The 16593-nt window shown below is 42.5% G+C and overlaps 1 protein-coding gene across 4 annotated transcripts in view; it reads left to right on the top strand.

Annotated features, from left to right (window-relative positions):
- Nucleotides 1-16593, top strand: part of VPS13D (vacuolar protein sorting 13 homolog D) — a 247335-nt gene that overhangs the window by 149940 nt on the left and 80802 nt on the right. For all 4 annotated transcript variants that reach the window (XM_060088995.1, XM_060088992.1, XM_060088993.1 and 1 more), the window contains 2 exons: nucleotides 4621-4755; nucleotides 5905-6072. In XM_060088995.1, the coding sequence (XP_059944978.1) occupies nucleotides 4621-4755; nucleotides 5905-6072 (303 nt within the window). The remainder of the gene's footprint in view (nucleotides 1-4620; nucleotides 4756-5904; nucleotides 6073-16593) is intronic.

Consider the following 16593-nt stretch of genomic DNA (forward strand, 5'->3'; position numbering starts at 1 on the left):
CATTTAAAATCTGTAAGTTTTTATACAGAGTGTAGCATTCAATCACAGATTACCAGGCCTATCAAGAGAAAAAACAGATGCTAGAAACAGACACTAGAAACAGAGAAACCAGATGTTGACATTATCAGATACAGAATTTAAAATAAGTGTAAATGTGTTCAAGAAGTTTACCAGAAAACTATAATTTATATTTTGAACATAATCAGATAATAAAGGAATATTACAGACTAGAATTTTTTCACAAACATAGAAGAAAGAAATTTGGACAAAATGTTACCAAATCAAATATAGCAATGTATAAGAAGGAAAATACAGTTGACCCTTGAACAACATGGGGTTTGAACTGCATGGGTCCACTTATATACTGATTTTTTTTTTCAGTAAATACAGCACTACATGATCATGGTTGGTCAAATCTGTGGGTTTGGAACTGTGGATATGGAGGGCTGACTGTAAAGTTACATGAGAATTTTTGACTGTATAGGGGATTGGCACTCCTAACCCTCACGTTGTTCAAGGGCCAACTGTATATCATAAGCAAATCAGGTTTATTCCAGGGTTGTAAGTTTACTTTACATTTCCAAATAAATCATGTGATTCACTACATCAGCAGAATGAAAGAATTAAAAAATATGATTATCTCAATAGTTGCACAGAAGTCTTTTGACAAAATTCAGCATCCATTTATGATAAGAACTCAGGAAACAAAAAAATAGAAAGGAACTGCCTTAATCTGATAAAGTATGTCCATAAAAAAGCTACCCCAAATATCATACACAGTGATGATCTATTGAAAGCAGGGAAGGATGGCAATTATCACCACTTCTGTTCACTGTTATGCTGGAGATCCTAGCCAGTGCAATAAATAAAAGGTATAAAGACTGGATAGGAAAATGAAAACTTTATTATTTGCAGAGAACATGATTACCTAGAAAATCTAAAAGGATATACAGCTAAGTTATTAGAATAAATAAGTAAATTTAACAGGGTCACTGAAGACATTGTACAAAAATCAGTTGTATTTCTATATGTCAGAGAAAAGGAAAATTTGAAGGATGTCTTTACAACACCATTAAGAAAACATCAAATACAATATCATCTATTGCTGTGTAACGAATCATGCCAAAACTTAGTAGTTTAAAACAACCATTTTATTTGTTCACAAATCTGTGGGTCAGCAATTTAGACTGGACTTAGCTGGATGCTGTTTCAGCTGGACTTACTTGTGGTTATTGATGTGGCTGCAGTCACCTGCCAGTCAGCAGAGACCAAAGGGTATATAAGATGACCTTACAACCGTGTCAGTCGCTTGTTGTTGGCTGTCAATAGACCCCCTTCCACGTGGTCTCTCGTCTTGAAGGAAGCTAGTCTCAGCCTCTTCACATGGTGGAAACATCAAAAAGGGCGGAGCAGAAGCTCCAAGATCTCTTGAGGTCAAAGCTCAGAGGTTGCATATGTTACTTCTGCTGCACTTTATTGTTTGAAGCAAGTTATAAGGTCAGTGCAGATTCAGGTGAAGGGGAAATAGACTCTGCTATTGACAGAAGATGCAAAGAATTTGTGGCCATTTTTACTGTACCACAGATACCTAGGAATAAATCCAACAAAGTGTGTACCAGACCTCTGCACAGAAAGCAATTAAACATTACTGAGAGAAATTTTAAAAGGCCTAAACAAGTAAAGGGGTGCACCATGTTAGTACATTGGAAGATTCAATATTATAAAGTTGTCATTTCTCCTTAAATTGATCTATAGATTCAATAGAGTCTTGATGAAAATTCTAGCCATTTTTTTGGTGGCAGATTGACAGGCTGATTCTAAAATTTATTTGGAGATGAAAAGTGCAAAGAGTAACCAAGGTAGTCCTGAAGAAAAAGAACAAAGTTGGCGAGCTTACGCTAACAGACTTCAAAATTATTATAAAGCTATAGTAATTAAGACAGTGTGGTGTTGGCAGAAGGCAGGGCAAAATGAAACACAAAGGAGAATCCAAAAACAGACACATAGAAGTACATTCACTTGACTTATGACAGAGTTACACTGTACTACAATAAGGGGAAGGATGGCCTTTCAATAAATATTATTCAGTCGATTAGATACCCATGTGGGAAACATGCTTCTTGATCTGTGCTTTAGAACATATATAATAATCACATTCAGGTAGATTGTAGATTTAAATGTGAAGAGCAGAACAATAAAAATTCTATAAGTAAACGTATGGGAATATCTTTATGACCTTAGTGTAGGTGATTTCTTAACTATGACATAGAAATTTCTTTCCATAAAGGGAAAGATTGTTAAGTTGGATTTCATTAAAACTAAGAATGTCTGCTATCAAAAAACACCCACGAGTGATAAGACAAGTCACATAATGGGAGAAGATACTTGCAGTATATTCATGAAACAGAAGACTGTGTACAGAATGTATAAGAAAAACTCCTACAAAACTATAAGGAAACACAGGCAATCCACTATGAAAATGAGCAAAAGACTCAAGTAGGAACTTAACAAAAAAGTATATCCACGAGGCTGATGTGTGTATTATCAGGTGCTTAATCTCGTCCTTCAACAAGAAGATGGAAATTAAAACCACACTGAGTTACCATTACACACCCATTAGAATATTTGTTTTTTAAAAAGCTATCTTTGGGACTTCCATAGTGGCGCAGTGGTTAAGAATCCGCCTGCCAGTTCAGGGGACACAGGTTCGATCCCTGGTCCGGGAAGATCCCACATGCCGTGGAGCAACTAAGCCCGTGCACCACAACTACGGAGCCTGTGCTCTGGAGCCCGCGAGCCGCAACTACTGAACCTGCGTGCCACAACTACTGAACCCGCGTGCCACAACTACTGAAGCCCGCGCGCCTAGAGCCCATGCTCCACAACGAGAGAAGCCACCGCGATGAGAAGCCCGCACACTACAACAAAGAGTAGCCCCCACTCACCGCAACTAGAGAAAGCCCGCACGCAGCAATGAAGACCCAACACAGCCAAAAATTAATTAATTAATTAATTAATTAATTTCTAAAAAGCTGTCTTTACCAAGTGTTGGTGAGGGTATAGCATAATGGGAAATTTCATAGACTGCTGCAGGGAGAGTAAGCCAGTTCAGCTGCCTTGGAAAACTGCTTGGCAGCATAGGCTATAAGGTTGAACATGTACGTTCTTTATGACCCAGCAGTTCCACTTCCAGGTAGATAATTCAAGAAAAATGCATACAAATGTGCCCCAAAAGACATGTCCAAGAATGTTCATAGCAGCATTATACATAATAGCAAAAAAATGGAAACAGCACAACTGTTCATCAACAGCAGTGGTTAAATAGTTTTATTCATATGTTGGAATACTGTATAGCACTGACAGCTGTGTTTAAACTTCCGCTGTGTGCAACAACCTAGTGACTCACAGACTTAGTGTTGATGTCAGAAGTCACATACAACCAAGTCCATACTGATGATTGCATTTAGATAAAATTCAAAGCAGGAAAACCTCAGCTGTGGTGCTGGAAGTCAAGATACTGGTTACCACGGGCTTCCCTGGTGGCACAGTGGTTAAGGATCCGCCTGCCAATGCAGGGGACACGGGTTTGAGCCCTGGTCCGGGAGGATGCCACATGCCGCGGAGCTACTGAGCCTGCGAGCCACAACTACTGAACCCACATGCCACAACTACTGAAGCCTGCGCACCTAGAGCCTGTGTCCCGCAAGGAGAGTAGCCACCGCGATGAGGAGCCCGCGCACCGCAACGAAGAGTAGCCCCCGCTCACCGCAACTAGAGAAAGCCCGCGCGCAGCAACGAAGACCCAGTGCAGCCAAAAAAAAAAAAGAGATATAAATAAATAAATAAATTTATTTTTTTAAAACAAGCATACTGGTTACCTTAGGGGAAGAGGGGGTCTTTTTTATTTTTATTTTATTTTATTTTTTTTTTATTTTTTTGCATTACGTGGGCTTCTCACTGCTGTGGCCTCTCCCGTTGCGGAGCACAGGCTGTGGACGTGCAGGCCCAGCAGCCATGGCTCACGGGCCCAGCCGCTCCGCGGCATGTGGGATCTTCCCAGACCGGGGCATGAACCCATGTCCCCTGCATCGGCAGGCAGACTCTCAACCACTGCGCCACCAGGGAAGCCCAAGAGGGGGTCTTGATGGGAGGTCCACAAAGAGGGGGTGATGGTATGGTGCTTCCAAGTTGGGGATAATAACCGACCTTCTGGTCTGCATGGTGGTTACATGGTTGTGTTTACTTTGAGAAAAATCACTGAACCATACATTTGATTAGTACACCTTTACATATGTGTGGTATGCTTTAGTCAAAAAGTAGAACATGACAAACATACAGATCCAAAACAGACCAGAAAGAATTATGCTGTGAAGCTAATAGTGTTTATTTCTATGTGATATATGTTACTTTGAGTGATATATCTTTATATTTTTATATATATTCCTAATAGTTTACTTTTATAATTACAGAGGAAAATCCTTATTTATTAATATCATAACCTTGGCTCTCATTGGAAAGTTGACATGACTTGTAGCTTTCATGGAATTCAGAATTACAGTACCCTGGAAGGCCAGACCATCATATGGCTAAAGCATATTGTTACCTTTCTCCCCTAACTAGGCCCTAAAAAGCACCTTGGGATTTCCATTGATTCGGTTTGAAGATGCCGTGATTAATCTGGATCCATTCACTCGGGTACATCCCTATGAGACCAAGGAATTCATCATCAATGATATCCTCAAACATTTCCAGGAGGTGAGCTTTGGAGCAGTACTTAGTGGCTGGAGCGTAAGCAGAATGATTGTTTTAGTTGTTTGGGAATTCTGGTTACTGAGATGTCACTATTGACAACCCAGATGAACACTTCAGCTCTGATGGTTGTGTTATGGGTCACATCACAGCCCATGAAGTCCACGCACATCATGAAAATCTTGAAACAGTGCATCTGATTTATGAACGGATAATCTTGTCTCTCAGAACTGGTCTCAGGGGCTTCCACTAGATCAGTCACAATCTTAAGGGTTTAATTGAGGCTTTCATGACAACACAAAAGACTGTGAATGTGAACCCTGTTTGCCAGGCACGGGCCTCCTTTCAGCGACTGCATCAGTGTTCTTAGAGCCTGTGAAATCCTGCCCTAGAGCTGAACTTAAAAAGTTTTTATCAAGTTGGATATTTTCCATTTTGTATTTATTATCCAGACTGCAAAGACCAAAACCTAAAGCCAAGACGTACTCTTCGATGACTAGAAGGGTCAAGATCATATCAAATTTATTTGCTGTCAGAGTTAAAGTGTATCCTATGCGTGTTCCCTTCTCTCCTTCCTCCCTCCTATCTCCCCCCTTTCTTTCTTTGCTTCCTTCCTTGACCTCCCTCACCGGTGATATTTCCACTGCACTGTGAGGAGTGAGATAGCAGATATCCCTGGACCGTGGAGTCAGGCAGCGGGGGCACACAGGAAGTGGGGGGTTGCTGGGTAGATCTGAACGTGCCCACTCTATGCACCACCCGCTCGGCAGACTCTGAGGGGGCTCCAGGTCTGCTCCCTCCCTCACTTTCCTTTTAAAACTCACCCCGCTGCTGGCTAATTCCCTATTTGTAGAGCAATGGAAAGGAGAGTGTGCTATATATACTAATAAGTATTTGTAAAGAGTCTTACCTGTTTCATAGCTTTTTTTTTCTTCTTCTGAATGGCTTCGAAGAGTGTAAGAGTACTGAGTATTGGGAGAGGTTTAGGGCAGAGCTCCCAAAGGGCAGGAGCTCACAGTTGATGAGAAAGGGTGATTGTTGGTGTTGGTGGGAATGGAGGACAAGAGAGATTTCTAACCTTTTTGCTTGGGATGCTCGATCTGCCAATATAAACAGGCGCTGGTTTTCTTCTTCTTTCCCTGCTCTGTTTGACAGGAACTGCTCAGCCAGGCAGCTCGAATCCTGGGATCGGTGGACTTCCTTGGCAATCCCATGGGGCTTTTGAATGATGTTTCTGAAGGGGTGACTGGACTGATAAAGTATGGAAATGTTGGGGGCCTTATCAGAAACGTTACACACGGAGTATCAAACTCTGCTGCCAAGGTAAGGAAATAGAGGTGGAATTCCATTGTAAGTAGCCTCAGGAGTCCTCTACATGACTTTAACTTCTTTTAGAGTTCATAGGTTGTGAGAAGGTACATACATGGCCTTGGCTTCATCACCCATGTGCCCTGCCTTTCCCGCACCTCCAGTAACCCGGCCCCAGTCCAGCAGGTGCTCCTCTGCAGTCTCTCCCCTTCCTCGTCTCCGTTCCCACTGCCTTCAGCCAGGCTCTGGTTGTCTCTTCCCTCACCCACCGCCATAGCCTCCTGACTCCACCGCAGCTCTCACAATGCCGCCGGAATGAACTCGCTTTATAAAACATAGAACTTGATCGTGCCATTCTCCCGCCTAAAATCCACCCGTTATTACCCACAGCTCACAGGATAAAGTCCAAACTGTGGTGCGGCCTTCTAGAGCGAAGCACCCCTCTAAGTCATCTGAGTCCGGCAGCGGAAAGACAGCAGTGTAATTCTGCTGTGTCTTGCTGTGTAGCTGGCTTTTTTTGTTCATTGGCCTCCTGTTTGGTGGACATCTTGTTATTCCGCAGTTTAATTTTTGGCAGGAGCCAATTTTACGTGTGAAGCCGGAAACGAACGTAGTTGAAGGGGGGTTGCTATTTGATAACATGCAAAAGGCGTCTCAAGACTCTGCTTTCCTCCCCTTCCTGTCAGCTCGACAGAGTTTCCTTCTAGAGACTGACCTTTTCACGAATGAACCGGCATTGGGAGAGCGCCTGTGCTCCCCGCTTGTCTACCATAGAGCGTTGTTGTAGCAGAGTCACAGGCGCACTAGTGCCGTGGCCACTGGGATGGTGGCTTCACCGTAGAGAGCCTTTCAGGTACCACGTAGGAATTTATCTTGATGAGCAGGTAAGGAGGTAGAGTTGAACGGCAACAGTTCTGTGTCGCATAGCATTCTGGGTAATAATGTGTGAACGTTGGGAATTTATTCCTGTTTTCCAAACTCTTTTCTAGAGCTGCTGGTTCTTTAGTCAGATCAGGTTTTTCAATACAGGCAGATCTCGTTTTCTTGTGCTGCACAGATAGTGGATGTTTTACAACTTGAAGGTCTGTGGCGACCCCACGTGTCCAGCACGTCTGTCGGCGCCGTTTTTCCAGCAGCATCTGCTCGCTTCATGTCTCTGTGTCCCATTTTGGTAATTCTTGAAATATTTCAAACTTCTTCATTATGATTATATGTGTTATGGTGATCTGTGATCGGTGATCTTTGATGTTATATTGCAAGAAGATTATGATTCGCTGAAGACTCAGACGGTGGTTAGCATTTTTTAGTAATAAGGTATTTTTAAATTAAGATGTATGCATTATTTTTTTAGACATAATGCTGTCGTGCACTTAACGACAGCGTAGTGTAAACTTAACGTTGTCTTCACTGGGAAACCAAAAAATTTGTGTGACTCACTTTATTGCAATATTCACTTGATTGTGGTGATCTGGAACGGAACCCACAATCTCTCCGAGGTATGCCTTTGCTGGACTTACATTAAACCAGAACAAAATGTGCTGTTTGGCTTGTGGTTCAAAATAGGCAACACCCTTTAACTTTTAGAGAAAGGGTGAAAGGTACAGAGGCAAGAGACTTGCCATTTCTAAATCATGGTTTGGAAATGGACTCCGGGTCATAGTCTGAATGAGTGTGCACATTTCTGCCTTGAATCATTGCCTATGCTGCCCTTGGACCTTCACCCCTGACAGCAACATAAAAGTGACACAGATTCCTCAATGTTCTTTTGCTACTAAACTTGATATAAACAGATGCAGTTAAAATATTTACCTGTATACACCTGTAATTTATATAATATTGTACATCAGCTATACTTCCATAAAAAAATTTAGTTGGAAATGCTCAGTTTAAAGATTTTACTTAATTTTTAAAAACTCTAATTAGGGGCTTCCCTGGTGGCGCAGTGGTTGAGAGTCCGCCTGCTGATGCAGGGGACGCTGGTTTGTGCCCCGGTCCGGGAGGATCCCACATGCCGCGGAGCGGCTTGGCCCGTGAGCCACGGCCACTGGGCCTGCGCGTCCGGAGCTTGTGCTCCACGGCGGGGGTGGGGGGGGCGCAGCGGTGAGAGGCCCTCGTACCGCAAAAAAAAAAAAACAAAAAAAAAACTCTAATTAACCTAGGACAGTCTCTTTGGTTTTATAATTCCTTTCTTTATTTTTGTACCCCTGGGCTTTGTTTTCATTTGAAAAAAAAAAAAAAAGGCACTTATGGTTTATTGAAAGGCCTTCCTCAGCCTGGAATATGCCCTGACTTTATAGCTTACTATGAGAATAAAATGAGATATGACCTTATGAAAACTTTGTAAACATGAACTGAACAAGAGAAATGGGTTTTCACTTTGACTGTTAGGTTTACATCAATGTAAAATGTACAGACTTTAGCCACCAGGAAACCATTAATGCCTTGAAATGAAAGCCAGTATATTGTAGTCTACAGAAGAGGAGGGTCTCAGGCTCGGAGAGTGGGAGATTCACACTCCGTGTGGGCCAGTTTGGCTGTTAGGACCCTCTAGCTACCTTTGTGGATGAGAATGAAGACATCGGGAACTTAACTTGCCTGTGAGCTCTACACAGGTGAGACCTGTGGGTTTCTCCAGAGTTTCTCTGCAACATCCCGGTGAAAAGGGTTGGCGCTTTCTTTATTCTCGCTCATTCGGGGACATCTCATTCATCATCTTCTTCTGTTTCCCCTGGAAAACTGTTTTTGAACCTTGAGGGTCAGTATGAGAATATAACGTAAGCAGAAAGAAAGGGCAGCATACTCCTTACCTCCACCCTCACTCCCAAATCCATATGAAGGCCTGGGTGGCAGTGATCTTCTGTCTTGCTGGATATCATGCTTTATCTTGTTGTTGGATTTGCATAAGGGTACTGTTTTCCAGGACCCAAGGCATCTTGAGTGGGAACCCTACTCCCCATGTGGTCGGCGTCCTTCTTCATGCTTTTTCTTGCCTTTAGTGAGCTAATCAGTATTGGCGTCACAGACTGCTACTCAGAGGAATTGCTATGTAATTTATTTTGATACCAGGAACCCTGGGTGTGTTATAACAATTAGTCCATATATCTATCACGAGAAAGTAAAGAGACTTAAAATTACCACTTCATTTTGGAAATGGTAGCTTCAAAAGCCAGGTCTATCAACTAAATGCCCATTCAGGTCATCTTTGATTCTGCATGTATGCAGTTTGGCCAAAGATCTCCATTTTCTTGTAGTTTTGTGGGTTGAAATCAGACCTTTAATGTTGCTTTGGGGGAATGTTTTGTTTGCTTTTCTGTGTACACAAGAAGAGTTTAAGGAAGTGCAAATGACCACAGTAATCAACTGTTGGCCTGTGGGAAGTATCCCTTTAAAGAGTGCCTGAGGGCTTCCCTGGTGGCACAGTGGTTGGGAGTCCGCCTGCCGATGCAGGGGACACGGGTTCGTGCCCCGGTCCGGGAAGATCCCATGTGCCACGGAGCGGCTGGGCCCATGAGCCATGGCCGCTGGGCCTGCGCGTCCGGAGCTTGTGCTCCGCAACGGGAGAGGCCACAACAGTGAGAGGCCCGCGTACCGCAAAAAAAAAAGAGTGCCTGAGTTTCAGTGGTTAAAGAACGGGGTCAGACAAGACAGAACTGCACCTCGCCGAGCCCCAGCCAGCCAGCCCCACTTGGCTGCAAAGACCAAAGGGCTGTAACCTTTGTTTTTAAAAAAAATAAATTTATTTATCTAGCTGTCTAGCTATTTATTTATTTATTTACTTAATTTATTTTTGGCTGCACTGGGTCTTCATTGCTGCGTGCGGGCTTTCTCTTCTTGTGGCGAACGGGGGCTACTCTTCGTTGTGATGCACAAGCTTCTCATTGCGATGGCTTCTCTTGTTGTGGAGCACGGTCTCTAGGCGCACGGGCTTCAGTAGTTGTGGCACGCGGGCTCAGTAGTTGTGGCTCCTGGGCTGTAGAGCACAGGCTCAGTAGTTTTGGTGCACGGGCTTAGTTGCTCTGTGGCATGTCGGATCTTCCCGGACCAGGGATCAAACCTATGTCCCCTGCATTGGCAGGCGGATTCCCAACCACTGCGCCACCAGGGAAGTCCTGTAACCTTGGTTTAATAGGCTTTGAATGTAGTGGAGAAGCCCCATAAACCTCTTGAAATTAATTATAAATATTGTATATATGTGTATTTTCCTGAAGCAAGGATCTGAAGTTTTTATTGGATTGTCAGAGAGGTTCATGCCTCCCAGGAGATAATAAATCATTATTGTAGACATAGGGTTGAGCGTTGAGGGCACTTGGTAGTCCGAATACCTGGGTTCTAATCCCATTCCCACCCTTAAATAATCTTTTCCTCTGTTGATCTTGAGGGAATTTTTTTTTTTAATCTATGAGAAGGTGATGGTAATTTCCCCTGTCCCACTGACCTGAGGAGCAAAAGATTTGAAGATGTAAAAACCCAGTGAGAAGTTAAAAGGGAACTCATTTTGTCACATAAGAAGGTGATAGACCTGCGGGTCTTAGCTGTGTGTGGGTAGATGTTGTGAATTATTCACAGCAAATTTTTAATTTCAGGTCTACCATGTCCACTTCTGGAATTTCTGATTACATTTTAAACTGTTATTTATTTCATATTAGCATCAAGGAACCAGAACTAGGAGGTAATCTATGCCCTTTATCCCCTTTGTTTCTCTTAGCCTTTTCTTCTGTTCCCCCAAACCCCAGAAATCAGCTTATGGATTCCAGATCTAAGGTGATATGATTTAGGGATTAGCCACCAAGCTGTGAGCATCTATCCCATGACTCCCTTGCCTGGATCTTGGTAAAATGACTCTAACCCTTTGAGTAGACCCTCAAAGATCTGATCGTATTCCTAAGGCCATGACAGGATGATTGCCTCTGGAATCCTAGTTTCTAGGAATATGATTTATTTAAGAAAAGCACAGCATTTCAAATTCCAAAACCATGTCGGAGGAGCAGTTTCCCTCTGTTGCACAAATTGAAAAGAGCATGCTTTTCCCTAGTTGGGTGTCATTTGAATATCTACAAGACCCTCTAACCTCTTTGAAAGCCAGAGAATTGGGGAGATATTCATTGAACAAATTTCCTCTCTTAGATAGACTCTCATTTCCCTTCTGTCTATGATTATTTTGTGATTATTTTCATATACGTACAGAAAAATTACATAGTTATTCTTTTTTTTTTTTTTTGCTGTACGCGGGCCTCTCACTGCCGTGGCCTCTCCCGTTGCGGAGCACAGGCTCCGGACACGCAGGCTCACGGGCCCAGCCGCTCTGCGCCATGTGGGATCTTCCCGGACCGGGGCACGAAACCGCGTCCCCTGCATCGGCAGGCGGACTCTCAACCCCTCCGCCACCAGGGAAGCCCTACATAGTTATTCTTAAAAGTAAAGAAAGTTCTTTTCAAACCAAGAAAATCTCAGATGTTAACAGTAGAACAAATGATTCCATTCTCTTTTCTGCCCCTGTAGAATCTGAGTGTTTTCTCTGTACAGCTGTCATCTGGTCTTCCTAAGGGAAGAAGGACAATCGCGTACGTAATTTCTTCCAGCAAAAGAGAGGAGCACTTTTGATCATCACTAATGGAACCTCTGCCCTGTTCTGCCCTACCTTCCATCCCTCTCTTTGTGTCTTTATCAAGGCGATATAGGATGCTTTTGATCTTTGGTACTTTTTTGATCTCAGTTATGTTTTGACTCTATGCTTATGAATGCAAAGATTTTAATAATTTTCCCTGTTTTTAACTAAAAGTTTTTGATCAAAGGCAGTTGTTGTTCATGGAATTAGAATTCATGGTTTATTATTCACTAAAGGTTAGCTTTACTGATAACTTGTACAATTGTATGATAGGTTTCTTTCTTTCTCTTTGGCTTTAGAGCATTTATTTCTACCAAGCCCAGATTTCCCTCAAATTCTACAGATCTAAATTTTTGTCAAGGAGATATGAATTTTCTGTCCGTTTTAGTTAATACATTTTATCCTATATAGCTTTAGCCATTGTTTTATTGTTTTAAATCAGTTTTGTTTGTTATGAATTGGATAAAGACCTAATAGCTTCATATATTTCTTGGTGCAAAGAGCATTAGTAGGAAAAAGGTGCAGGAACAGGGTTGAAACTCCCTGCTTCATTATGGAAAACATACCCACTTATAAACATTGATTGAGCACCTTCTCTTTGTCAGGCCTTGTGATAGACTCTTTACGTACATTGTCTTGGGTATGTTAATCTCGATTCTTCAAATCAGGAAACTGAGACTTAAAGAAGTTAAACAATTTTTTCAAGGTCATACAACTGGAAATGACAGGGAGAGTATGAAACCAAGTCCAGCTAATTCTAAAGGCCTTGTTTTTTCCCCTCTGTGACGTCTCTCCTTTGTGTGTGTGAGGCTTTCTGCCAGGCACTATAGAGAATATGAAAAGTTACTTACTGTTAGCTTCCCACCAGAAGCTTATTATTTGACATCACTTGGTTAGCTTGTAAGGTGACTGCTGTCACATCACCTGTGTCACAAAGCAGGCCCTCAGGAAATGGTGCTGGTTATGGTCATTCTTGTGTAGGATTAGTTATGACCGTCGCCAGCTCCTTTATAGACAGTAAGACCCTTGGTGATTGCAAACGTGGTTTTACTCATGTGATATCACTTGATCATCAGAATAACCTGGTCGATAGATAGGACAGGCAGTATTAGCCCCAGTATGTAAGTGAAGAAACTGAGGCCCAGAGAGGTAAGGTGACTTCCCCAGGGTCAACCAGGAACCTGTGGAGCCAGCACCTGATCTTCTGCAATGGCGACTGCATTTTCATTTTTAGTTGCACTTTGGAGATACTGCTAACTGCTTGATTTGTTCTAGACATTCCTCTATATGTTAAAAAATAAAAACAACAATGAGGAAAGCAAAGAGCCCTGCCTCGACTCAGAATGAATTTCGATAGCTTTTAGGAAAACCGTCTCAAGATAAATACAAGCAAGTTAAGTGAGGAAGAGAGAGAGGGAAATTGAGACTGTTTGCATAGTTCAGTAGAGAACCTAGGTAGCACTTTAGATGGGATTTTGTTCTTTGGTCTCTGTTTGGGGTACCGTATGTGGAGGAGCCACTTCCCTTCCGAGAGAACCTTTCACTGGCCCTTTGTGCCCAAGAAACCAGATTTGGGGCATAGCAGTGATCCAGTGGAAACTGACTTTGTGTCCTTGCACCCAGGGATTCTCAGCCAGCCCCTGCCACTGGCCAGCCTCCTATCATATATACTGTGACTTGGTTGAGGGCAGAGGGGTCCATCTGCCTTTTGTTTAAGATAAACAGCATTTGTTTGTATTTGTTTTGTAGGCAGTCTATTTATAAGGCTCAAATGAGACTAAGCCACTGTTTATTCAAGGCAAAAGTTTTATCTTTGCACAAAAGAATGTACTGGAGTGCCTGCCTGCATGGATTCCGAAGGGGAAAAGGCAATTTATGACTTGTATCTGTTTTTGTCATTATGCATGACTGTTCCATTTTATAGTTGAGCTGATATCCCCATAATAGCTTTTCCATGTACCTATAAGCAACTAAGAGGTGAATGCCTTCTTATAAGCATTGGGGTTTTAGTGTATTTAAGTTGGCATAAAACTTTAAGTTAAATGAAATTCACTTCAGACAGTGATCTATCCCTTAGAAAATGTAGAGTTTTCTATTTTCAGAAAGACTTTGATCCGAAATAAGTCACCCAAGGGATTTCTTTTCCAGCCAAGAGGAGGTGCCTTGAAGTTGTTGTATATAGAGAAATGACTCAAATTCTTGGCAGCAGAGCTTTTGTTTTATTTTCCTCTGATAACCTTGAATACTAAAATGATTCTCTTAGTCTGAGCTCTTTTTGGTTAGAGGCAAATTTTAGATGCTGAATGACCCAGCAGTGACCTATCCTAACTTGGTCAAACCTCAAATATTTGCGGGAACTGGAAGTGTGTTGGGCGGGGGCGGGCGGGTGAAGTGGAGGCATGAGAATCCCATGAGTGGCCAGAATTCCCAGGCAGTCCCCACCTTGCTCCACTGAGCAGCCTTGCTCATGAAGGAGCCTGGTGAGTGGGGCTTAGCTGTCCTCTTGTCCCACCCTAATTGAGCAGCTCGGCCAGAAGTAGTAGGGAATGACACCACCATTGACTCTCTGTTTTTGAAACAGAAAGCTCGGAAAAGTTTAGAACTTGTCTTCATTTCTTAGTAGTAGTTCAGCTAAGAGTCAGGTCTTTAGTTATCTTCTTAGACCAAACATCTCATGTTTCAGAGGAATTCACTCTGTCTTCCTGCACTGCAGTCTATGGTGGTGGAAAAGTATGTTCAGTTGCTAAATTGAAAAGACAGGAAATATTTGTGGCCCCCAAAGAGTAGTGGTTTTCTATCCTAGTGTAAACATGGTGAGTAAAAGAATAATATGTTCAAGCTTTTCTTGGGTTGACTGGTTACCCCAGAGATGTGGTAGTTCTCCCTTTTCTGCCTTTCAGTACTGTTTGTATCAGTATTCGGCCTTTCTTGAAAAATTGTGACAAGCTTAAATGAGACAAACTGTAACCCATTTTTATAAACACATGAAGAGCAAATCAAATTCTAATTCTTGGCAGTAAAAAGTCAGAACACTCACTCTGTTTGGAAGGTCCTTTTGGTTTTCTGTACCTCCTTCTCCCCTGTAATTGTCTCTCTCCATCTTGAAGAAAAGCTAAATCAAAGTGTTTTCTTAGGAGAAATAGGGGATTCCTTGGAATATCATCCTTAAAAGTCAGAAAAGGACGTGTAGCCACCGTGTATTGGGTGGCTCCTGTATGTCAGATAAGGAGGGCTAGGAGCTTTACAGATGCTATCTCATTTAATTTTCATGTGTACCCTATAAGGAAGGAAGGATTATCTCCATTTTACAGATGAGAAAAATGAGACCACAATGGTCAGTTACCTTGACTGAAATTTAATAACGAGTATTGGAGTCATAAGTTTTAGGAACAAGTGATTTGGGAGTCTGTATAGTTTTCCTCCACATAATGCAGCTTCTCAGACATAACCCTCTACCAAACCCAAGCCATTGTAGAAGCTAAAACACAAGCAGTTGAAGCTCCATTCATTCCCAACTTTTTTTTTCCCTTCTATGTTGGACCTTGGGATTTTCCAGCTGTAATTTCCAGTCTTGCTGAATTAATCTTTACTGTCGAGGAATCCCTAATCTCCTGTAAAAGGATTGAAATGGGACAAAAAGATTGGGTTTCCCTTAACCAAACAGAAGATGACTTAAAATCGTTTGAGGAGGCTGGCTGTACTTTCTCACACACCTGATGTGCTTAACCCAAGATTTATTCAGATTTAAATAATTTGATTTGCACACTCAGGCCTTTCCTCCGCTTTGACGGGGGAGCAGACCAGAGCTTCGGGCCACCTCAGCGTGTGCTCCAATAGCCAGCTTCTTCTCAATGTACATGTCAAATTGTAATTTCCTTAAGCTATTTACTGAACTTCACTACTTTAAATGTTTCTAAGCAAGTAGGATGTCATTTTAAAATTTGGTTTTCAGCACAGAGGTCATGAAAGTAGGGAGACTTGTGCTTTCCCACTGTCAGCTGATGGCAGAATATAAACTCATTCTCTCCAGTAAGTCCTTTTCTTTCCTTGCTCACCTCCCCTCACTCTGAAATACAGCTTTTCACATTTTGTAGAGGTCTTTATGTCTCTGAGTTCTGCTGGCACATTGGCTTTCAGACGCTTAGTGACACCATTGCTGCAGTTAAGAAGCCGGATGGAGAACGCTGGGGATGGTGTGTTGTCCTGAGAGTTCTACGGTTGATTAGTTCTATTGACCTGACCCGGGCTTTGCTTCCTGGAGAAAAGGAGAAGTAAGGGTAACTCACTAGAATTTAATAATCCCTTATTAGAATAATAATAATGCCACTTGATATCTGTCTTGATTTCCAGTTGTTGATGAAGGACTTATATCTCTGATCCCGTCTATAAGCCTGAAAGCAGGTGATGCTTTTATTTACTGCCACCAGGAAGAAACCGAGGCCCAGCGGAAGTAAACAGCTTGCCCAAGGCGGCCAAACAGAAAGTGGTAGTGCTCTGGGCTCCTTCCTTGGCCTCTGACTTCTAGAACATTGCTGGGCAGTACTTCTTGAATCTTACCAGATACTATAGAAACCAACATCTCCACCTGAGACTTGGGTTTCCGGTCATCGGTGTGGTGCGAGCCGTGTTAGCACACCTTTCCTGCAGAGGGGGTTTCAGAGAACATGGGGGGAGAAAAATGTACCTTTCCCTAAGGAGGCTTATTGACTCATTCATTAACCACGTGCTCTGTACGTGAAATGTTTGGGAGCTCACAAAGAGAAAGCGTGATGAGAGCAGTTCTTAGAGCAACATGTTTTGTGGAGTGGAGGTGGTAGGGAGAAAAATTTCAGCTTATATCAGGACATGCCAGTAAGTGATTTCTGCATTGCTGGAGGTTAGTGGAAATAAGGGAGACCGTGGAAGAAAGAAGGATGTCACTTCCAGAAGGG

Source organism: Mesoplodon densirostris, chromosome 2 (assembly GCF_025265405.1).
Source record: "Mesoplodon densirostris isolate mMesDen1 chromosome 2, mMesDen1 primary haplotype, whole genome shotgun sequence".
Lineage (NCBI taxonomy): Eukaryota > Metazoa > Chordata > Mammalia > Artiodactyla > Ziphiidae > Mesoplodon > Mesoplodon densirostris.